Here is a 24,458-nt window from a genome sequence, read left to right on the forward strand (position 1 = left end):
CTGGATGTCGTCAGTGGCGGCGATGAGGGCGGTCTCGGTGCTGTGGTTACTGCGAAAACCAAATTGGGACGGGTCCAGGATGTTGTTGACTTCGAGGTAGCGGGTCAGCTGTTTGTTGACAATCTTCTCGGTCACTTTTGACGGGAAAGGGAGCAGGGAGATGGGACGGAAGTTCTTGAGGTCCTTGGGGTCCGCCTTGGGCTTCTTCAGAAGGGCGTTGATCTCGGCGTGCTTCCAGCTTTCTGGGAAGGTTGCTGTCTCGAAGGAACAGTTGATTGTTTTCCGGAGGTGGGGCGCGATGGCTGTGCTGGCTTTGTTGAAGACGTGGTGAGGGCAGGGGTCCGATGGGGATCCGGAGTGGATGGAGTTCATGGTTTTGATGGTGTCTTCGTCGCTGACGCTGGACCAGACGGTCAGGCGACTGGTGCGAGTGGTAGTCGCAGGGGTGGTGGACTCGGTGGTGGGTGCGGGGGGGTCGGGGTTGAAGCTGTCGTGGATGTCGGTGATCTTGCGGTAGAAGAAGGTGGCCAGGGAGTCGCACAGGTCTTGAGATGGCGGGATGTCGTTGGTGATGGAGCTGGGGTTAGAGAGTTCTTTCACGATGCTGAAGAGCTCTTTGGTGTTGTGTGCGTTGTTGTCTAGGCGGTCCTTGAAGGCGGTCTTCTTGGCGGTCCTGATGAGTTGGTGATGTCTGCGGGTGGCGCTCTTGAGGGCTGTGTGGTTGTCTGGTGTTCGGTCGTGGAGCCATTTCTTCTCCAGCTTCCGACAGGTGTGCTTGGAGATCCGGAGGTCCTCGGTGAACCAGGCGGCTTTCTTGTTGGTGTGGTTGGTTGTAAAGGTCTTGAGAGGGGCGAGGGTGTTGGCGCAGTCGTTGATCCACTGTGTGAGGTTGGTCGCGGCAGTGTCTGGGTCGGTGGGGTGTCTCAGGGTGAGGGCGGTAGTCAGTTGGTCCCCGGTGACCTTGCCCCAGCAGCGGCGTGGTAGCTGTTGGGTGCGGTGGGTTTTCTGAAGGTGAAGAGGACGCATCTGTGGTCGGTCCAGTGTGGTTCGGTGGTGTGGTTGAAGGAGACGTGGGGGCTTGCGGAGAAGATGGGGTCAAGCGTGTGTCCAGCGGCGTGAGTGGGTGTCGTTACTAGCTGTTTGAGTCCGAGGTTGGCGAGGTTGTCGATCAGGGCGGTGGAGTTGGCGTTGTTGTTGTTCTCGAGGTGGAAGTTCAGGTCCCCGAGGAGGATGTAGTCCGTGGAAGCAAGGGCTTGGGTGCTGATGAGGTCAGCGATGGTGTCACTCAACTGTGGGCGGGGTCCGGGAGGTCTGTAGATGAGAGTTCCTCTGAGGGTGGTGTTGGGGTCGGTGTGGATCTGGAAGTGCATGTGCTCGGCGGTGGTGAGGGTGTCATCGGTGTTCGTTGAGATTTTGATGGAGGCTTTGTGGATGATGGCGATTCCTCCTCCCACTCCGTTGGTGCGGTCTCTGCGGGAGATCTTGTAGCCCTGTGGGATGGCTATGGCAATGTCTGGTGCTGAGGTGGCGTTCAGCCAGGTCTCCGTCAGGAAGGCGACGTCAGGGGCAGTGGAGTCTAGGAGGTCCCAAAGTTCGATGGCGTGCTTGCCAGCGGAGCGGGTGTTGTGGAGGATGCAGCGGAGGTGGTTGGGTTCTCTGGCTGGTGGTGTGGAGGGTTGGATGCTGGTGAATCTGCAGTTCCGGCAGGTGAAAGGCCCCTGGGTGCGTTTCGGGGTGGCCCGGTAGCAGGGGTGGTCTTGTCTGGTGTTGAGTGCGTGGAGGGTGCTTGCGTCGTAGTGCAGTCTGGCGTTGCGGGGGGTGCGGGTTCCAGGGGTTCTGGTGCTGGGTGCGGTCCAGGCGCGGACAGGCGCAGACGGGCTTGCCTTAGGCGCGCCTTCATCGCGCCAGCAGCGCGCCCGCTTCGCGGCCTCCATATGAGGGCAGAGGGAGGGAGGAGCAGCTGGGAGGTGGGAGCGGGGCGGCCAATGGGAGTGAAGGGGGCGGGGCAGCAGGGGCTCAGCAGCAAGGGAAAAACCCGGGGAAAAACCCAGGGGAAAACCCGGGGAAAAAACGGCGGGAAAAGACGGCGGGAGAGGGACAACAGAGCACAGGGGTACAGAAAGCAAAACACAGGGGCACAGAATGGAGAAAACAAGTGGCACAGAAGCACAAGCTCAAGGGAATAGAAAAAAGGGAGCGAGTAGTCAGGCGGCAAAAGTGGCAACGGAGATTCAACCCACAGGGGGCTGCGTGGCAGATGGGGGGAGCGACTTGCCTGGTGACAGGGTCAAAGGTCGCTCTCTACCACCGCTTCGTGGCCTCCATCTGAGGGCAGAGGGAGAGAGGAGCAGCTGGGAGGTGGGAGCGGGGCGGCCAATGGGAGTGAAGGGGGCGGGCAGCAGGGGCTCAGCAGCAAGGGAAAAACCCAGGGGAAAACCCAGGGGAAAAAACGGGGGGAAAAGACGGCGGGAGACGGACAACAGAGCACAGGGGTACAGAAAGCAAAACACAGGGGCACAGAATGGAAAAAACAAGTGGCACAGAATCACAAGCTCAGGGGAATAGGAAAAAGGGAGCAAGTAGTCATGCGGCAAAAGTGGCAACGGAGGTTCAACCCACAGGGGGCTGCGTGGCAGATGGGGGGAGCGACCTGCCTGGTGACAGGGTCAAACGTCAGTTCTTTTCCACAACTTCCCACGCCAGAAGCGCAGAGTCATGGAAAAACCAATCATTATGGATTTTACCTCTTTGACTGTTTGAAGAAAAAGTTCTTTCATAAATACATATATACATATATGTATATCTACATAAGAAAAATATCTGCAGAGCGATGAGGCTTGGGCGGGTGTAAGGAATCTGCAGCTAGATAGAGTCTCTACCAGATACCTCGTTACCGAAGGTAAGTAACTTGTTCATCTGATAAAGACTTCTAGCTGCAGCTTCCTTACCTTAGAATAGATACCCAAGCTATAACCCATGGAGGTGGGTCTGAAGGAGATTTTTTTTTTTTTTTGATATAAGGAAGTCCTGCAAGACAGAACGGGCACAATGCCCCTCTCTTCTCACCTGGCTATCCAGGCAGTAGTGCTTCGCAAACGTATGTAAAGAAGCCCACGTTGCGGCCTGACATATGTCCACCACCGGTACACCACGTGCTAACGCAGTGGTAGCAGCTTTCCCCCTAGTAGAATGAGCTCTCAAGCCCTCAGGAGGCTGCTTCTTTGCAAAGCGTAGCAGATTTTTATACAGAGAACGACCAAGCGCGAAACAGATTGTTTCTGCACTGCCTGACCCTTCTTTGCATCAACGTACCCCACAAAGAGTTGGTCGTCCACCCGGAACTCTTTAGTGCTGTCAAGGTAGAACGATAATGCTCTTTTTGGTTCCAGCCGATGGACACGCTCCTCTTCCTTAGAGCGATGCAGTGGTGCAAAGAAGGTGGTCAGGGTGATGTTTTGACCCAGATGGAAAAGGGTCACCACCTTGGGGTGGAAAGAGGCACGAGTTCTTAATACTACCTTGTCAGGATATATCGTGAGATACGGTGGCTTTGAAGATAAAGCCTGCAGCTCACTCACTCTCCTGGCAGATGTAATTGCCACCAAACGGCTGTCTTAATAGTAAGCAGCCGGAGAGGACAGTTATGCAAGGGCTCGAAGGGAGCGCACATAAGGAAGGTAAGAACCACATTAAGATCCCACTGGGGCATAACGAAAGGCACAGACGGGAATAGATGCACAAGCCCTTTCAAAAACCTCTGTACTATAGGTGATTTAAACAGAGATGGTTGATCAGGCAACTGAAGAAAAGCCGATAAGGCTGCAAGATAGCCCTTGAGAGTCCCTAAGGAGGAACCCTGTTGGGCGAGAGACAATATAAACAAAAGGATGTTAGACAGAGAAGAAGAAAGAGGATCAATAGATCTCTCTGTACAATAGGAAACAAAACGTTTCCAACGACAGGCGTAGATCGACTTAGTAGAGGGACACCTGGCTGCCAGAATGACATCACAGACTTTGGGAGGGAGGTCATAAACCATCAACTGTCGCTTCTCACTCTCCACGCATTAAGGCGCAGAGTTGACAGGTTCGGGTGGAGAACCTTCCCCTGCTGCTGCGACAGAAGATCCACCCGAAGAGGCAACTTGATTGGAGGACCGATGCTCATTTTGAAAAGCTCTGGATACCAAACTCTCCGTGCCCAACCCGGAGCCACTAGGATTACTTGGGCCTGGTCATTCTTGATTTTCTTGAGAACTCTGGGCAGAAGTGGTATAGGTGGAAAGGCGTACAGGAGGCCTGAACTCCACTTGCGCTGAAAAGCATCGCCTAGCGATAGCCCCCTTGGAAACTCCAACGCGCAAAACTGCTGACATTGCGCGTTCTCTGCGGTGGCGAACAGATCTAACCAAGGCTCTCCCCACTGCTGAAAGAGTCCTTGCGCCACCTCCGGATGGAGACACCATTCGTGATCCTCTAAGCATTTTCATCTTAGTTTGTCTGCTCTGACGTTCAAAGAACCTGCCAGGTGTTGAACCACCAGGGTCATGCCCCGCTGTTCCAGCCATGTCCAGAGACGTAAAGCCTCTTGACAAAGGGTCCACGACCCCGCCCTGCTTGTGGCAGTACCACATTGCGGTAGTGTTGTCCGTGAACACCTGCACCACCTTCCCTTTAACAACAGGAAGAAATGCTTTTAATGCTAGCCAGATCGCCCAAAGCTCCAGCAAGTTGATGTGGAGCCCGGATTCCGCCACAGACCAGTGACCACTGATCTCCACCTCCCCCAGATGGCCGCCCCATCCAAGAAGTGACGCATCTGTCACTACTGTTAGATCTGGTTGGGGAAGGGAGAGGGGTCTGCCTTTGACCCAATCACAGTTCACTAACCACCACTGCAGATCTTTTGCAGTCCCCTCCGAGATCTGAACCACGTCGGTAAGATTTCCCTGATGCTGTGCCCATTGGAACTTCAGGTCCCACTGCAGAGCCCTCATGCGCCATCTGGCATGCTTGACTAACAGGATGCAGGAAGCCATGAGTCCCAGCAGCCTCAGAGTCTGTCTCTCTGAAATCCAGGATAGAGGCTGAATCATCGGTATCATAACCTGAATGTCCTGGACCCGCTGTTCGGGAGGATAAGCCAGATACTGCACTGTGGCCATAACAGCTCCGATGAAAGTGAGCTTCTGAGAGGGAGTCAGGTGTGACTTCGGCACATTTGTAGTGAACTTCAGCGAATGCAAGAGGTCCGCCGTCATCTGGAGGTGGGTGATGAGAGCCTGGGACGTAGAAGCTTTCAACAGCCAATCGTCCAGGTAGGGGAAGACTGAAATCCCTGACCTGCACAGATGAGCTGCCACCACCGCCATCACCTTTGTGAACACCCAAGGGGCACTGCTGAGGCCGAAAGGAAGCACGGTAAACTGAAAGTGCTCGTGGCCCACCTTGAACCGCAGGTAACGCCTGTGAGCTGGCAGGATAGGAATGTGGAAATACGCATCCTGCAAATCCAACGCTACCATCCAGTCTCCTTGGTCTAGGGCGGACAAAACCTGAGCAAGAGTGAGCATCTTGAATTTCTCCTTCTTGAGGAAGAGATTGACGTCCCTTAAATCCAAGATAGGGCGTAGGCCTTTGTTCTTTATGGGAATCAGAAAGTAGCGGGAATAACAACCACTGCCTACTTCTGATATCGGGACTCTTTCTATGGCTCCCTTGGCCAAGAGAGCTGGAACTTCCTCGCGGAGCAAAGCTAGATGGTCCTCCATCAGACATTCCTTTGTCGGAGGGATAGAAGGAGGGAAATACTTCCGTATGATCTGCAGGACCCACTTGGCCGTGGTGATGGAAAGCCAGTGAGGGAGTTGAAAACGAATCCTCCCTCCAACTGGACGGACATGATCCCGCAGAACCATACTGGGAGGGCTTAGGCGCAGTGGAGGGGGGCTGTGTGGCGGCCGACCTCTGGCCAGACACTCTGGGTCTGATGGTATCACTACCACATCCTCTTCCGGGATGCTGTGAAGCCTGAGGACGGTGGCTGAACTGTGGCTGGCGTGGTACCACGCCCCGTCCGAAGCCTCGAAAGGGACTAAAGACAGACTGTTGTCGTGCGGGCGCTGAAAGGCCCAAGGATCTGGCCGTGGCTTGAGGATCCTTGAACCTCTCAAACGCGGAGTCTGCCTTTTCACCAAAAAGGCGAGAGCTATCAAAGGGCATGTCCATCAAGCTGGACTGGACATCCCCTGAGAAACCAGTGGAACGTAGCCAGGCGTGGCGACGTAGAGCCACTGACGATGAAATCGCTCTGCCCAGCGAGTAGGTCGTGTCCAAACCACACCGGATCGTAAACTTGGCTGCATCTCTCTCATCCTTGACAGCCTGGGTGAGAGTGTCCGTATGCCTTCGGGACCTGGGGCAGCACCTCTGCCACTGTATCCCATAAAGTATGGGAATAACGGCCCAATAGGCAAGAGGTGTTGACGGACCTCAATGCCAGGCTGGTGAAAGAAAACATCTTCTTCCCAAGCTGATCCAGCCTCTTGGATTCCCTATCCGGGGGAGCGGAAGGGAAGGCACCACGGCAAGTAGAGGCGTGGACAACCAAGCTCTCAGAAGTGGGGTGGTGTGTCAGGAAACTAGGGTCGCTAGGAGCGGGCCTATGGCGGCGGCTGACCGTCCTATTCACAGGAGCCCCTGTGCTGGGTTTGGACCACGTACCCAGAAGGACGTCTGTAAGAGCCTCATTGAAGGGCAACATTGGCTCTGATGTTGTCACGCCCGGCGGAAGCATTTCTGTCAGGATATTCATCTTGACTGGCACTGTAGGCAAATCTAGGTCCAAGACCTCAGCTGCCCTACGCACCACCATAGCGAACGAAGCACCCTCCTCCGTAGACACATTAGGAGGAGAGAGCATACCAGTATCTGGAGACATGTCCAGTCCACTGGCCTCCCCTAGATCCTCATACCAGTCCTGTTGCAATCCAGATTCTAAAGGGTCCTCAGACCCCTCCCATTCCTCTCCTGCGTCTGGCTGATCTAAATAATGCTCAGACAATGATCTGGGCCGAATTGGCTCCGTAGAAGTCGGAGTCGAAGTCGTAGGACGTCGCTCCGGATCATCCGGAATAAGGATGGGGCTGCCACCAGTGGCCGTCAGTGGCGGAATCGTCGACGGCGCACCCGGCGCCGAAGGAGGTGGACTGTGAGAGACCGGCACCGCTCCGGATCCGGTATCAGATCCTGGGGTCCCCAACAGCGCTAAGGCCGAAGCCGCCGGCGTCGTATCTGAAGGGGCCCCTGCTGACCGCGCAGGGCCTGAAGACCCACCCGAGGGTGCAGCCCACTCAAAAACGAGACGCATGGCCTCGTAAAACTCTTATTTGAGCGGGGGTCGATCCAGTCCCCGGAAAGGGGGGAAGAAGCGGAGTCGACACTAGCGACGGCTCCGCAGAACCGCACTCGGAACATCAACGTTCCCAAAACGCCTAGTCGGCCGACGGGCATGGCGAAGACGAAGTCCGCATGGACTAATTCTTCTTCTCGTGCCTCTTACCTTCAGATGACCTCGAATGCGAGGAAGAGGACTTGGGGCTCCGGAAGCAGTGCTGCGACCAACTCCTGCTGCGGGACCGTGACCTCCGCTGAGTCACGCCGACTGAAGACGAATGTCGGGCCGCAAGAGGCTTAAAGGATCTTTCCCTCAAGGCCTTCGGCGCCATGGCCCGACAGTCGGAGCACGAGGTGGAATTGTGGTCCTTCTGCAGGCACCAAAGACAAACACAGTGCGGATCCGTCACCGACATGGTGCGATGACACACACCACATGGCTTGAATCATGTCTTTCTCGAAGACATGACTTCAAACAGTCAAAAAAGCATTGACAAACCGTCGAAGCAGGGAAGCTCTTTCCAAAACTGTGCTTAACCGGCACGGAAGGAAAAGAACTGACGTACGCGTGCCGAGACGGCGTCTATATAGACAACCGTGATGTCATAGACGGCTCCAACGACGCTGACGACGCACACGGAGCTAGTCGACACACGCGGATCCGAACGACGACGGCACGCGCGCAGGGTACTGCTCAGAAAAAACTCCTAATTCGAAGCGGACGCCAGGGAATTCTAAGGTAAGGAAGCTGCAGCTAGAAGTCTCTATCAGATTTTATTGCAAGCGCTTTGACCTGTTGTATGAATTGTGGGATTTTAACCATGCCCATCACTTTCGTTCATTTCGGGGCTTGACTTTCAAAAATCATTTGATGTAATTGGTAAATGCTTTGTTTGTCCCGCCTTGAGGCACTTTTTTCACACGTTGCAGACTGCCCTTTACATGGGTTATTGCACAATTGCAAATATACTTCAGCGTGGGTGAACTATTTTTTCTTTTGTCTCTCCCCTTCAAGCTGCATGGCGGCCATGGTGCTCACAGAGCACACAGGCACAACAGTGTGAACTCAATCGGCAGTACTAGAATGCTGGTCACATTGTTCAGTTACCAGATCAGAGTTATTTCTTGTGGCTCTCCCCTTAAAACACTTGAAATTGATAAATGCTTTACGTAAAACAGAAATCCTCAAAGCAAAAGTGTCTCTCCCGGCACAGAGGGAGAGCAAGATAATACAATAGTCACTGCAGTCTGAAAACTCACCCATAATGCTTTGCAGGACATTACCTTTCCAAAACATTTTTGTTCATAACTCAGCCTGTGGTGGTACTAGGACAATGGGACCACCACCAACACGTTCAACGCGGCACACCTTTTCTGTCTAGGTCATCTGTGGGTTCCCACACTAGGTTAGCAGGGACCCCAAAATAATAACCCTTCCCACCATTCAGTGTCTTTTTAAGCTCTCATGCTGGAACCTTTGTTTTACAGCTGGAAATAGCTTGTGTTTTAAGGGCCTTGTTTGTAATAATATTGCTATAGGCCTGCTATCCCTGAAAATGTGCGCCAAACATATGGTTCCAGTGCGTTACTTTCTGCCATTTTCTTTTTGTGTGGTTATGCCGTCTAAAGCCTAACCTTATAGTTAAATGACCATGTTTCTTACAAATGCTATTTTCATTGTGGTGTCCTTTAGGGGCTGTTCTAAGCTCTGCAGTCATATCAACATACTAAAAATATTCGTGGCATGGAAACATGCCCCATAATGCTTTGCAGGGCATTACAGTTACAAAACATGTTTGCTCATAACTCAGCCTGTGGGGATCCTGGGACAATGGGACCGCCTTCAAAACGCTCTTTCTGTCTACATCATCTCTGGGTCCCCACACTAGGTCAGTGTCTTTTTAAGCTCTCATGCTGGAACCTTTGTTTTACAGCTGGAAATAGCTTGTGTTTTAAGGGCCTTGTTTGTAATAATATTGCTATAGGCCTGCTATCCCTGAAAATGTGTAATGTACTACATCCTCTCAGGGCCAAACATATGGTTCCAGTGCGTTACTTTCTGCCATTTTCTTTTTGTGTGGTTATGCCGTCTAAAGCCTAACCTTATAGTTAAATGACCATGTTTCTTACAAATGCTATTTTCATTGTGGTGTCCTTTAGGGGCTGTTCTAAGCACTGCAGTCATATCAACATACTAAAAATATTCGTGGCATGGAAACATGCCCCATGATGCTTTGCAGGACATTACAGTTACAAAACATGTTTGCTCATAACTCAGCCTGTGGTGATCCTGGAACAATGGGATTGCCTTCAAAACACTCTGTCTACATCATCTCTGGGTCCCACACTAGGTTAGTTGGGACCTCAAAATAATAACTATTCCCACCATTCAGTATCTTTTAAGCTTCGTCATAGCTACAAATTTCGTTTTACAGTTGGGAGAAGTTTTGTTTTAATGGCCTTGTTTGTAGTAATATGGCAGTAGGCCTGCTAGTCCTAAAACATCTTTGTAGGGGCTATATATATGGTTACACAGCCTTACTTTCTCCAGTTTTTTCATGGGGTTATGCCCTCTAGGGGGTAACAAAATGGATACATAACCATGTTTCTTACAAGTGATATTTTAGTTATGGTGCCCTTTAGGGCCTTTTTTTAGCATTAGTCTGATGCCAAAAGTTTATTTCTGATAACGGTTTATACGATAGTTGCATATGTTTCAATAATCTCTCCTTATTATAATTATGACCATGATTCAGGACAACTTAACATCCTTATTACACTGACTGAACAGTCTTGATATGTTTGGGTGACCCTTCTAGTTTATTTCTTCTCTGTGGCTGTCTTGTGTCTTTTTGGGGGGAACTGTGTTAGCCAGCCAGCAACTCTGTTGGTGGGGTGGTAAAAGTGTTATTCTATTGCAATTAGCATGGCAGCTTTCATTTAGGATGCTAAATGGCAACATTTTCATTTTTTGCTCTAGCTGAAGGAAGAAGGTAAATGGAAGTGCTTAGTTATATGCAGGCCCACTGGAGTTATATGGCATGAAATTATGAGGGCAGGTGCAGGAAGTTGGCTCTGGATGTACTATTTCAAAGTAAGAAATAGCATGCACAGAGTCCAAGGGTTCCCCTTAGAGGTAAGATAGTGGCAAAAAGAGATAATTCTAATGCTCTATTTTGTGGTAGTGTGGTCGAGCAGTAGGCTTTTCAGAGGGCAGTGTTAAGCATTTGTTGTACACACAAGGCAATAAATGAGGAACACACCCTCAAAGACCATTCCAGGCCAATAGGTTTTTATATAGAAAAATATATTTTCTTAGTTTATTTTAAGAACCACAGGTTTTAGATTTACAAACAATACTTTAAATGAAAGGTATTTCACTCAGGTATCTTAGGAACTTTTAATTATTACAATAGCATGTACAGTCTTGGCAAAAATGGCAATAAGCTATTTTAAAAGTGGACACTGCAAAAATCAACAGTTCTTGGGGGAGGTAAGTAAATTTTAAGTTCACAGGTAAGTAAAATACTTATAGGGTTCAAAGTTGGGTCCAAGGTAGCCCACCGTTGGGGGTTCAAGGCAACCCCAAAGTTACCACACCAGCAGCTCAGGGCCGGTCAGGTGCAGAGGTCAAAGTGGTGCCAAAAACACATAGGCTTCAATGGAAATAGGGGTGCCCCGATTCCAGTCAGCCAGCAGGTAAGTACCCGCGACTTCGGAGGGCAGACCAGGGGGGTTTTGGAGGGCACCGGGGGGGACATAAGCAGGCACAGAAAGTACACCCTCAGCGGCACAGGGGTGGCCGGTTGCACAGTGCCAACAGGCGTTGGGTTTTCAATAGGAATCAATAGGGAGACCTGGGGGTCTCTTCAACGATGCAGGCAGGCACACGGGGTGCTCCTCGGGGTAGCCACCGCCTGGGCTAGGCAGAGGGTCGCCTGGGGGTCGCTCCTGCACTGAAGTTCGGTTCCTTCAGGTCCTGGGGGCTGCGGGTGCAGTGTGGTTTCCAGGCGTCGGGTTCCTTGAAGCAGGCAGTCGCGGTCAGGGGAGCCTCTGGATTTCCTCTGCATGCGTCGCTGTGGGGGATCAGGAGGGTCAACTCTGGCTACTCACGGGCTCGCAGTCGCCAGGGAGTCCTCCCTGCAGTGTTGGTTTTCCGCAGGTCGAGCCGGGGGCGTCGTGTGCAGAGTAGAAAGTCTCATGCTTCCGGCGGGAAACGTGTGGTCTTTAAAAGTTGCTTCTTTGTTGCTAAGTTGCAGTTTTGTTTAACAGGGCCGCTGTTCTCGGGAGCTTCTTGGTCCTTTTAGATGCAGGGCAGTTCTCTGAGGCTTCAGAGGTCGCTGGTCCCTTTTGGATGCATCGCTGTTGCAGTTTTTCTTGAAGTGGGGAGACAGGCCGGTAGAGCTGGGCCCAAAGCAGTCGTTGTCTCCGTTTTCTCTGCAGGGCTTCAGGTCAGCAGTCCTTCTTCGTCTTCAGGTTGCAGGAATCTATCTTCCTTGGTTCTGGGAGCCCCTAAATACTCAATTTAGGGGAGTGTTTAGGTCTGGGAGGGCAGTACCCAATGGCTACTGGCCCTGAGGGTGGCTACACCCTCTTTGTGCCTCCTCCCTGTGGGGAGGAGGGCACATCCCTAATCCTATTGGGGGAATCCTCCATCTGCAAAATGGAGGATTTCTAAAAGTAAGAGTCACCTCCGCTCAGGACACCGTAGGGGCTGTCCTGACTGGGGTGTGACTCCTCCTTGTTTTTCTCATTATCTCCTCCATCCTTGCCGCCAAAAGTGGGGGCAGTGGCTAGAGGGCTGGGCATCTCCACTAGCTGGGATGCCCTGTGGCGCTGTAACAAAGGGGGTGAGCCTTTGAGGCTCACCGCCAGGTGTTACAGTTCCTGCAGGGGGAGATGAGAAGCACCTCCACCCAGTACAGGCTTTTTTCCTGGCCACAGAGTGACAAAGGCACTCTCCCCATGTGGCCAGCAACATGTCTGGTGTGTGGCAGGCTGGCAAAAAGTAGTCAGCCCACACTGGGAGTCAGGTTTGTTTTCAGGGGGCATCTCTAAGATGCCCTCTGGGTGTATTTCACAATAAAATGTACACTGCCATCAGTGTGCATTTATTGTGCTGAAAAGTTTGATACCAAACTTCCCAGTTTTCAGTGTAGCCATTATGGTGTTGTGGAGTACGTGTATGACAGACTCCCAGACCATATACTCTTATGGCTACCCTGCACTTACAATGTCTAAGGTTTTGTTTAGACACTGTAGGGGCATAGTGCTCATGCACCTATGCCCTCACCTGTGGTATAGTGCACCCTGCCTTGGGGCTGTAAGGCCTGCTAGAGGGGTGACCTAGCTATACCATAGGCAGTGTGAGGTTGGCATGGCACTCTGAGGGGAGTGCCATGTCGACTTAGTCATTTTCTCCCCACCAGCACACACAAGCTGGCAAGCAGTGTGCATGTACTGACTGAGGGGTCCCCAGGGTGGCATAAGACATGCTGCAGCCCTTAGAGACCTTCCCGGCATCAGGGCCCTTGGTACCAGGGGTACCAGTTACAAGGGACTTACCTGGGTGCCAGGGTTGTGCCAATACAGTTTTAGGGAAAGAACACTGGTGCTGGGGTCTGGTTAGCAGGCCCCAGCACACTTTCAAATCATAACTTGGCATTCAGCAAAGGCAAAAGGTCAGGGGGTAACCATGCCAAGAAGGCATTTCCTCACAGCAGGGTTGACCAGTTTATGTGCCAAGGAAAGTCAGGTTATGAATTTACAATGCCAATAGCTGTAACTCAAGCAAATGTGAGACCTATTGCATTGCAAATTCTTGTTGTTACTTTTAGGGTCTATTCTCCAAGTTTTAAGCCTCTGTCGAGGTTAGAAAATCTGATGGATCTGACATCACTGGCATACTTGGCACAATCTAGGATACCAGAGAACACAACCCATTGCCAGTGACTGCATTGAAAAAATATTCAGGTCAAGTCTGGCACCTGGGAAGGGGAAGTGTTGTAAATTTGTCTTCGCTGACAGAAGTGTGTATGATATCCCAGTCTGTGAATCTGTGGAATATAACAAGATATAAAGCTCACTTCAGCAAGCTTTGCTGAGATCCTTAGAAAAGATGCAACGTTAGCAAAGTCTTTTGCTGTAGGTCATCTTTGTAAAAATTGTGTCTTTATTGATAATGTTTGCTAAATATATCCTTGTTTTGTATTAAAAATGGCTCTCCATAAATGCCCTTTGCAAAATTGCATTTCATAGGGAAATACACTTTTTTGAAAAGACATGTAAACGTTTTCCACCATAAAACAGAAGATTGAACAAATGAACTAGCTACGTGGATCATACTTTCGTGGGTCGTTTTTGGCTTATGTTAGGGTGAAAAGAACTTGCTATGCAAAATAAAAACGTAAATTTTTGCAACCATTTCAAAGGGCGAAAATCCAGAATTCTGAAAAACTTTAGGGACAGAAAAAAAAAACTTAGCACAGCCCTATTAACTATGCTGGAGAATAATCGTAAGTTAATAACAAACCCGGAGGCAATCGATATTTATATTTGTATGTATACAGATAGTGTATATTAGTACTGCTTGAACTCAGAAAATTTAGCATCGTAATCGAAGAATTCTGTTAATCTATTTAAATTTTTTCTAGCTGTAAACCTGTTTGAAGTGGACACTGTGGATTCAAAGTTTGTGGAGGGAATGGGACTAAAACAAACCAGAATGACATTGAATCTATGAAACCTCTCCATTGCTATTTAAAATTGGGTATCAGTTCAGATTGGTTCAGTTGGAATCAAGAGACATTATTCAAAAAGTGTGAAGTTAAAGCAAAATTGTACAAGAGCCATTGTTTCCTACTTCTACTTTGACAGAAAAATAGTCCTGTTTATGAAGAACGTATTGATACTGTAAAGCGTTGCATATCATGGTGCTGATTGTTTACATGTGTGATCCCTGGAATTGTGACCACAGCAGGAAGAATGTGTCATTATTCAGCAGAAATCAAGTATCTGACAAACATACTTCCTTGTTTTAGGTGCTCACTTTAAAGAGCACTGTGCTCTCGGAAAAGCGGCATATCTGTATTATAAATTGGGAATCAGTTTTTTTCTCTCAACACTGAATAATTCGTGGTTTTAGGTACTCACATTAGCAGAATATGGTAAATCAAATGTTTTCATTTCTGTCCCCTACCTGTCAGAGCTTCTTGCTACTGTATTTTTTCCCACCTTACTGATGGGCATAAGCATTGTGTAGTAAGTTTCATGATACTTCGAAATTGTGGAACTAGTGTGAGGGTGTGTCAGAGAGGCCTCAAGTGTTAGTTAACAAGGACACGAGCAGTTCCTGGTAACTCCACAAAAATAAAATTGTGTAATTGCAATTTAGGCAGTTCTAATGCAAACACCAGTTTAATTAAAAAACTACTGTATTAAATGGAATGGCTTTCAGGAGATAGTTTTTCTATTTCTATTGGTAGTAATAGCGCAACAGTAGAGAGTTTAGACTTTTCTGTCTCAGTAAACGCATGAATGGTGGTGTTTAAATTACATACCGGGTGAAAAAGGAACAAAAACATTCAAAGTATATTATAAAATTTCTTACTGTAAGTAGTGATCGATACAGGCGAAGGATTAACCCGCTCAGTTGCCTCTTAAAATAATTTTACTTCATGGGTTTCTGTTGCAAAGGAAGCAATTGGTTACCTAGTAAGCAATTTTAGTTTTTTCCCTTTTGGCCTGGGTTCACACTACAATATTTTGGAATCCTCTTCTATGCATTGTAATGCTTAACGACCGTACTCATTTTACTTCATGTAGAGATTCAAGCAGTGACACGGTCTCTTAAATTTTTTTTACATTTTCAAGAGGCATAAAACAGAAAATATTAATACTTTGTTCTCCTAGCTTAGTTCACGAAAATGCTGAGAAGTACCTTTTATTAAACTATCATAGTCCATCTACATTTCAAGCGACAGTTTATTTGTCTTTTACACAGTTGATACGCGTTTCACATCATTCCCAAAATCAGTTATAGAGCATATATATGCAGTTACGCTTTTGATAGTAGCATACAGGTTAATGGGAAAGAAAATAACTTTAAATACTAATTGCAGGTTTCAGAATATGTACACTGATAAATGTTCCAGTTGGTAACACAGCACATGTTCGATTTGGGGGGGGGGGGCGGAAATCAGACAACTTGATTAAATTTCAATTGGCTTTACGATTGGTTTCCTTATGTGTCTTATGTTTGAGCCTCGTTCGCTCGGTTTGAAGGGGGCTAATCCTCCATAAGGGCGTGGCAGAGGCAGTCCGGTGGCATCATCCGGGATGTATGCATTTGGCCGTTGATCAGCTGTGGTATATACCCCATTTGGCAATAAATGTTGTTCCTCTTCTAAATTAATCTGCAAAACAACAAATGTTCGTTATAACTAAACTGGGAACGTTGTTAGGACTGCATGGCAGACATAAGCACTCCATCTCTTTACCTCCCATTCCTTTCCCTCTCCAGGGTTCAGTTTCCACCTTCATCTTTGTGTTGGTAGTCAATACGAAATCTGATTCAATGCATTCACTTTACCATCATCAGATTCTCTAACTTAGTCATATCTGCTAAACCAAGAAAGAATAATTTATGCTGCGGGGCACACCTGTTTGAAGACATGGTCTGTCTGGGAAGGCATTGTCTGGCTTAGAGAGCTACAGGAGTAAAGACACTTCCATAAGGAAAAGATTTTGAATAATTTTTTAACCTGATGGATTCCTAATTCACTTGGCGTTTAATTTAACTCCCTTTTTTCAACCGACCATGCTTTATATTATACAAGACCCTGTATAGAAATGCATCTTTGTAGCATTATAAATTAAGAGTTTGTCTGTGTACAATATAGATTGTTCAGTCTTAAAACTCAAGAACTGAAAGGTGTGAGCATGTTGATCAAAAATCTCTTTCAAATTACATTCTTTCAGAAGTTGGTATTACCTTCAGTCTGAATATTTTACTCCAGAGTGGCTTCCTCCTCCCCAAAAGGTTTACAAAATTGTACAATAGATGGAAACCGGTTTTCCGCATAGAAAATTCTAAGTTTATGTTGCAGATATGGCAATGTTTCAAATGTATAGTGTATATTTGAATATATATTTATATATGGTTTGTAAATGTTAATTACTAATATATCCTAACTATTTTAATAACAATTAAATAAAAAATGCATTTGTAATGTTTTGTCCAAGAACTGATTTTTTTCGCTTTTCATTTTTTGTTGCATGGTCGGCTTGTTTACAATAACTTGATTATAAATGTTTGGAACTAAGGTATATGCTTTAGTACTTTAATGTGACTGTTTCATTCAAACCTGCATATTTGTTGACAAGCATTGGCAATGCTTACAGGTCTGGCTGTAAAAGAATGTTATATGGTAATATGAAACACTGCAAGTAAACGGCATAGAAATGAATATGTATTTGTGTAGAGTCAAACACTGTGCATTAATTAAGAAGCTAATTACCTTCGGTAATGAATTATCTTGTAGAGACAAATTCTAGTTGCAGATTCCTTACCTTGCCTTAGAATTTTCCCCGGGTGTCCGTCTGGATCTGAAGATTTTCTTCGAGCAGTATCCTTGCGCACAGTTAGGTGGCGTTGGTCGACACTGCGTCCATCGTTGGCATTGTCTCTGGATACGACATTGCGGTTCGCATATAGGCGCTCCACCCCAGTGCGCTGACGTCAGTTTCTTTACACAACTTTCCACGCTAGAAGCACAGAGCCATGAAGAACACTGACTGGTGCGCCAGAACTAGGGCCCTGAAAGAAAAGTTCCTGTCCCAAGAAATCAGTTCACAGAGCGGGGAGGATAGGTGGGTCAGTAAGGAATGTGCAACTAGAATATGTAAGTAACTTGTTCATCTGATAGAGACTTCTAGTTGCAGATTCCTTACCATAGAATAGTTACCCAAGCAGTACCATTCCCGGAGGCAGGTCTGAGAACCAAGATTATACTAGGAAGTCCTGCAGAGCCAAACGGGCAAAATACTCGTCCCTTCAGACCTGACTGTACAGGCACTAGTGTTTTGAAAGCCTGCGCAAAGATGCCCATGTTGCTGCATGGCAGATGTCTAGGACTGGAACTCTGCTTGCTAAAGCAGTGGTTGCAGCTGCTGCTCTGGTAGAATGAGTGTGCAAGCCCTCTGGGGTTGCTTCTTAGCCAATCCCTAGCACAATTTAATGCAGAGAACTACCCACCTAGAGATGGTTCTCTTCTGCTCTGCCCAAACTTCCTTCGCACCCACATAACCCACAGAGTTGATTGTCCACCCGGAAGTTCTGTGTATGATCAAGGTAGAACACAAATGCTCTTTTTGGGTCCAGATAGTGGAGTCTCTCCTCTTCATTAGAAGGAAGTGAAGGCGTGTAAAAAGTAGGCAAGGTGATGGATTGGCCTACATGAGAGGACATGACCACTTTAGGCAGAAAAGCAGCCCTAGTATGAAGCACCACCTTCTCATGGTGGATGGAGATGAAAGGTGGCTTCGAAGAAAGAGCCTGCAGCTCACTCACTCTGCAGTGGCAAAGGTGATAGCTACAAGGAACACTGTTTTCAAAATAAGCAGGCGAAGTGGGCAGTTGGGAAGTGGCTCAAAAGGAGCACAGTTAGATAGGTAAGAACTAAGTTAAAATCCCATTGGGGCATTATGAACAGGGAAGGAGGAAAGGGATGGGTAAGGCCCTTAAGAAATCGTCCAACAATGGGAGATTTAAAAAGGAAGGGTTGGTCAGGCAAGCGGAGAAAAGCAGAGATGGCAAGCAAATAACCCTTGGGGTGCCCAAAGCTGAACCCTGCTGGGCCTCAGAGAGGACAAACATAAGTACCTTAGAAAAAGCAGGGGGTCAGCATACTTTTCTGTACACTATGCTACAAATTTGTTCCATGTACAGGCGTATACCGTTTTGGTGGAGGGACCTGGCTGCCAACATAACATTACAAACTTTGGGTGAAAGGTTAAAAGCTTCTAACTACCACCGCTTAATCTCCACGCAAGAAGGCTGAGACAGACATGTTTGGGTGGAGAACTGTCCCCTGCTGTTGCGACAGAAGATCTTCTGAAGGAGCAGTCTGATCGGAGGATCGATGGCCATGTTCAGTAGCTCGGGATACCATACTCTTCATGCCCAGTCCAGAACCAAAAGAATGACTTGGGACGGTCGTTCTTGATCATCTTCAGAGCTCTGGGCAGAAATGGTATTGGCGGAAAGGAGGCCTGAGTTCCACTCGAGATGAAAAGCGTCGCTGAGCAAGTGTTGCCTTGGAAACTCCAATGCACAAAACAGCTGACATTGCGCATTCTCTGCAGAGGCAAACAGATCTAATCAAGGCACTCCACTGATAAAGACGCCATTCGTGATCAAGCAGGCATTGACAGCTGAGTTTGTCAGCTCTGACGTTCAGAGAGCCTGCCAGTTGTTGAACCATCAGGGCTATGCCCTGATGTCCCAGCTATGTCCAGAGCCTCCTGACAAAGAGTCCACGACCCCTCCCCGCCCTGCTTGTTGCAGTACCACATGGCAGTGGTGTTGTCCGTGAACAGCTGACCACTTTCCCTTTGAGAGAGGGAAGGAATACGTTCAATGCCAGTCTGATTACCCCGAGCTCCAAAAGGTTTATATGGAGCCCGGACTCCGCCAGAAACCAAATGCCTCTGACCTCTTCCTCTCCCATGTGGCCAGCCTTTCCCAGGAGTGATGCATCTGTCACTACAGTTGCATCTGGTTGAGAAAGGGAGAGGAGTCTGCCTCTGATTCAGTCATGGTTCAAAAGCCACCACAGCAGATCTTGTGCAGTTCTGTCCGAGATCTGGACCATGTCGGAGAGATTCCCCTGATGGTGCCCCACTGGAACTGCCGGTCCCACGGCAGAGCCTGCATATAGCATCTGGCATGTGGGACCAGCAGGATGCAGGAAGCCATGAGGCCTAGCAGCCTCAGTCAATCTCACCAAAATCCAGGATAGAGGCTGAAACCTCAGTATCATAGCCTGAATATCCTGGACTCGCGGTTCTGGAGGATTGGCCCAAAACTGCACTGTGTCCAGAACAGCTCAGATGAAAGGGAACGTACTTGGCTGTGTCTCTCCCATCAGTAACAGCCTGGAAGAGATTGGCCTGGGCCTCCTCGGAGATCTATGGCAGCACCCATGCAACCGTGTCCCATAATGTATGGGTGTAATGGCCCAAAAGGCACGTGATGTTCAAGGATCGCAATGCCAGGCTGGAGGAAGAAGAAAACTTCTTCCATGGGTGGTCCAGGCTCTTTGATTCCTTATCTGGAGGAGCGGAACGGAACGCACAATGAGACATTGAGGATTGGATGACCAGGGTATGGGGTTTTGGGTCAGGAAAGCGGGTCGTTAGGAGAAGGCCTATGACAGCAGGCTGTTGTCCTGTTAACCAGTGCCCCTGTGCTGTGTTTGGACCAGGTTCCCAGCAAGAATCTGTGAGGGCATCATTAAAGGGCAAAAAGGGTTCTGATGTGGAAGCTCCAGGCTGAAGCACCTCATTCAGGAGACTGGTCCTGAGAGCCACTGAAGGCAACTCAAGGCCCAAGATCTCGGCCTCTCTCCACACCACCAGGGAGCAGGACGCCCCCTCATCCATAGCCACAGTAGGGGGAGAAAGCATACCAGCGTCAGGGGGAGATATCCAGACCGCTGTCTTCACCCAGTTCCTGAGCCCAGTTTATATGGTCTTCCAGCTGGAATTCTAAAGGGTCCAGAGACCCCTTAATGCACTCACTGAATTTGTCCCCATAAGAATAAGTGTTGGGATCCAATCTAGGGACCAAGGTCCCTGTCAAAGTCGGAACTGGCGTCTAGCGGCGTAGCTTTGGCTCTGTGTTGAAGTAGGCAATGAGTATAGGATCAACACAGGCCCATGTGACGTCAGGAGCATCAACAGCAGACCCGTCGACTGGGAAGGTCGCAAGGGTACGACCGATGCTGGTCCAGATCCATAAGCGGATCCTTGGGTGCCCCTCAGAGCCAAGGCCAAAACTGCCAGTGCGGAACCAGAAGGCTCCCCAAAAATTAGGCGCATGGCCTTGTAAAATTCCTTTAATTGGACAGGGGTGGCTTTGGCTCCTGGAAACTCTGGGAGGCGCAGAGCTGACCCAGAAACAGGCTGAGAAGATGAAGTCATAGAGCGAGGACACTCCTTCTCCCATATTGCATTGTTCAACCGAAAGGCTATGGTCTAAGAACTCTTGTGCTTCTTTGACTTCTTCTTGTGCTTACCTGCATGACCTGACAATTTGGAGGGGGACGAGGAGTGGTGATGGCTCTGCGAGCGGTCTCGGGACCATCTTCTCGACCGAGACCTGGAGCTATGTGGAGCTGGATTCCAGCCTGCGAGCAGCTTTAGGGACTGCTAGAAGCACCACAAACACACCAGGTGGAGATCCGTCACCAACATCATGCAGTGGCAGGAGCTGCCACTTACGAGACATCTCAGCGCACCAGAAGTCGAAAAAAAGTTTGACAAAAAGTCAAAGGGCCAGTCAAAAAGTGACTGTAAGGCCAGCTCTCTCTGGATCTGTGTGAAGGCTGGCGCAGAAAGAAAAGAAATGACGTTAGAGCGCTGGTTTGGTGCCTATGTATTACCTGCAACGTCATATTCGGAAACCACAATACCATCGTCGGATGCAGAGTCGCCCAACACCAGCTAATGGCGCGGTAGAGTACTGCTTGATGAAAAATCTGACTCCTGGGGAAAATTCTAAGGTAAGGAATGTGCAAGTGCCCTTCTAGGAGTCGCGCCAACTGATGTCAACTGCCAGTCCGCCGTGAGCTTCAGAGACCACTTTCTCAAAGCTTTCGGGCCATGTCCCGGCAGTTGGAACACAACTTCGAGACGTAGTCTGTCACCGACATGGCACGATGGCAGTCACCACACTGTCTTTCTTGATGTCATCCTGCACATACTTCAAAAAGAGTTGACAAAAAGGTTGAAAATGGCCTGTCAAAAAAGACAGAGGGTAGCTCGATTCCGGATCTGCGCTTAACCGGCGCGGAAGGAAAAGAACTGACGTACCCGCACTAGGGTGGTGCCTTTGTAGGCAACCGTGATGTCACAGACGGCTCCAATGATGCCGACAATACCACGCAGATCTGAACTACGCCACCCGCCAGCGTGCGCAGGGTACTGCTCAGCAAAAATTCTGGATTCCAAGCTGATGCCTACAAAATGCAAAGGTAAGGAATCTGCAGCTAGAAGTCTTTATCAAATGTTTACATTTAACACCATTGGCCCAATTTAGAGTGGACATTGTCATACTTTTTTTTGCTGTTCTTCACCACCACAGTTCTTATGGCATGGGAATCATTAGTCTTTGCCTTTTTTCCACAAACAAAATCCCACTTTGGTGTAGACGGTTGGCTGCAATGTTTGACATCACTGCCCATCAAACTTTTAACACAATGACATGATCCACTGTGAATGCGGTTCCTGTCTGACTAGAGATGTCTGCCGGGCTAGAGGGCTTCTCTAAATGTGACGTGCGGATATACATTCAGGGCACCTTAATATTTTACTCCAATGCCCTGATGGAGTAAATACTGTACTCCGCACCCTAGAAAAAGAAAAAGTTAACAATTTGAGGTGTTCATTTAAAGGTCCGTGTGCTCTCGCACCAGGTGCACGCTAGATGAAACACACAAAAAAATTATAATCGGACTGGCCATCGTGTGTTTGTTTTCAACAATGCCCCCTCTAGGTTTGCCACCTGAAATGTTATGTCAGTAAACTTGCGCCGAGGGTAACTACATCAGACCGACCCTGCTATGTGAGGTGGATGTCCTGATGTACTCTTTTTTTTTTTTTTTCAGTTGTGCACCCCTGGAAAATCCTGATTGTACTGAACAGAAAAAACAATGATCCCAGCACCCTGGAATAAAACTCTGAGGCTGCGATATTCATTTTATTTTTTATTTTATTTAAAGAACAAATACTTAACTTTGGTAATGACTTTTCTGTACAGACTTGCGCAAATTCCTCACCTCATAAATATCCCCAGATGTCATGCTGGAGCCAGGAACTTTTGCATGACACGTGGTGTTGTTTGATTTTGTGGTAGTGAAGTCGGGACCTGTATATACTCCACGTGCTTGTGCTGGTGTCAGTTTCTCCTTCAGTGCCAACAAGCATGGAGCCTATAGAAATCAATATGAAACACTGTGCAGAACTTTTTGAGCTCTAGTTTTATTATGGTTGCACTGAAGGACACCATTCCACAGAACAGGGAAGAAGGAGGGCACGTGAGGACTACGGGGTTAGATAGAGTCTCTCCCAGAAAAAAAGTTACTCAAGGTTAGTAACTTGTTCTCCTGATAGAGACTTCTAACCACAGATTCCTAACCTATTGAAAAAATATCAAACCAGTACTTCCCAGGTGGTGTGTCTGTGGAATACCTCAGACCAGGAAATCCTGCAGGACGGTTCAGGCAAAATGCCCGTCCTGCTGGACCCGTCTGTCCAAACAGTAATGCTTGAACATATGGCTGGATGCCCACATGTAGGCCTGGCAGATGTCCAGGACTGGCACATCATGTGGTAGTGCCATTGTAGCAGTCTTTGCTGTGGTGCAGTGAGCATGAAAACCTTCTGGGAGTTGCTTTTTGGCTAGCCCATAGCAGATCTTAATACATATGACCATCCATCTACAGGTGGGTTCTTTTCTGTACCACTTTGATCTTCGTTACCCCAGAAAAACTGACAGTTGATGCTCCTGCCAAAATTTCTTGGTCCTCTGTTTAAAAATTGAAGGGGCCTCTTAAGATCGAGGCGATTTAATCATTCCTTCTTCTTTTGTGGATGAGGCACTGAATAACATGTTGACAAGGTGATGGACTGTCCTGCATAAAAGGGTGCAACTACTTTGGCCCTGAACACTGCTTTTATTAGAAGTACTAATTTGTCTAGGAAATAGAATGCAAATGATGGAACAGAAGATAAGGCCTGAAGTTTACTCACTTGCCTGGCAAACGTTATGGTGATCAGAAACATCATTTTAACCACAGGAAGGCATTAAGGACATTGGTGCACAGACTCAAAAGGCAAGACATCAAGTAAGTCAATAAAAGATTTAGGTCCTTTGCAGTATTATAAAAAGAGTAGGTGGGAAGCCCCTTCAAAAAACGCATCACAACAGGTGATCTGAAGAGAGATGGTTGATCTGGTAAATTTAACAAAGCCAAAAGTGCTGATAAGTAACCTTTCCTGTGGCCACAGCAAGGCCTTGCTTGCTTAATGATAAACAAAATATCAGATAGTGAAGTTTGTTAAGGGTAGGACTTGAGGAGAGGAACATCCAAAAAAAATAAAAACTTCTCCCAGCGTCCTGTATAGGCAGACTTTGTTGAAGGATGCCTGACTGCCACAATAACACCAACCATCTCTGGAGGAAAGCTGAATATCATCAACTGTCACTGATCAATTGTCACACAAGGAGGCTCTGGTGCATGTCTCTGCCCTGCTGCTGCAACAGGAGATCCTCCCAGAAAGGCAGCTGCATCAGAGGACATGCATTCATGGTTAGAAGTGCCAGGCACCACACTCTCCTAGCCCAATTCGCAGCCACTAAGATGGCTTGAACCTGATCGCTCTTGATTTTCTTGAGCACAGATCCAGGCGTTAAGGCGTACAGGAGTCTTGAGCCCTTATGTAGTCGAAAGGTGTGACTTAAAGACGACTGCCTTTGAAGCACTGTAAGGAAATGCCTCCTTGGCATGGTTACCCCCTGACTTTTTGCCTTTGCTGATGCCAAGTTATGATTTGAAAGTGTGCTGAGGCCTGCTAACCAGGCCCCAGCACCAGTGTTCTTTCCCTAACCTGTACTTTTATTTCCACAATTGGCACACCCTGGCATCCAGGTAAGTCCCTTGTAACTGGTACCAAGGGCCCTGATGCCAGGGAAGGTCTCTAAGGGCTGTAGCATATCTTATGCCACCCTGGGGACCCCTCACTCAGCACAGACACACTGCTTGCCAGCTTGTGTGTGCAGGT

At 48.3% G+C, this 24,458-nt stretch overlaps 1 protein-coding gene across 1 annotated transcript in view; it reads right to left on the bottom strand.

The window, feature by feature from the left end:
- Positions 1 to 15,360: 15,360 nt before the first annotated feature.
- The window catches only part of CCDC146 (coiled-coil domain containing 146), an 897,036-nt gene continuing 887,938 nt past the window's right edge, over positions 15,361 to 24,458 (bottom strand). Inside the window, exon 19 of the mRNA XM_069229681.1 lies at positions 15,361 to 15,808. Within this exon, the coding sequence (XP_069085782.1) occupies positions 15,605 to 15,808 (204 nt within the window). The 3' untranslated portion in view covers positions 15,361 to 15,604. The remainder of the gene's footprint in view (positions 15,809 to 24,458) is intronic.

The sequence above is a fragment of the Pleurodeles waltl genome, chromosome 4_1 (genome assembly GCF_031143425.1).
Source record: "Pleurodeles waltl isolate 20211129_DDA chromosome 4_1, aPleWal1.hap1.20221129, whole genome shotgun sequence".
NCBI classification, from domain to species: domain Eukaryota; kingdom Metazoa; phylum Chordata; class Amphibia; order Caudata; family Salamandridae; genus Pleurodeles; species Pleurodeles waltl.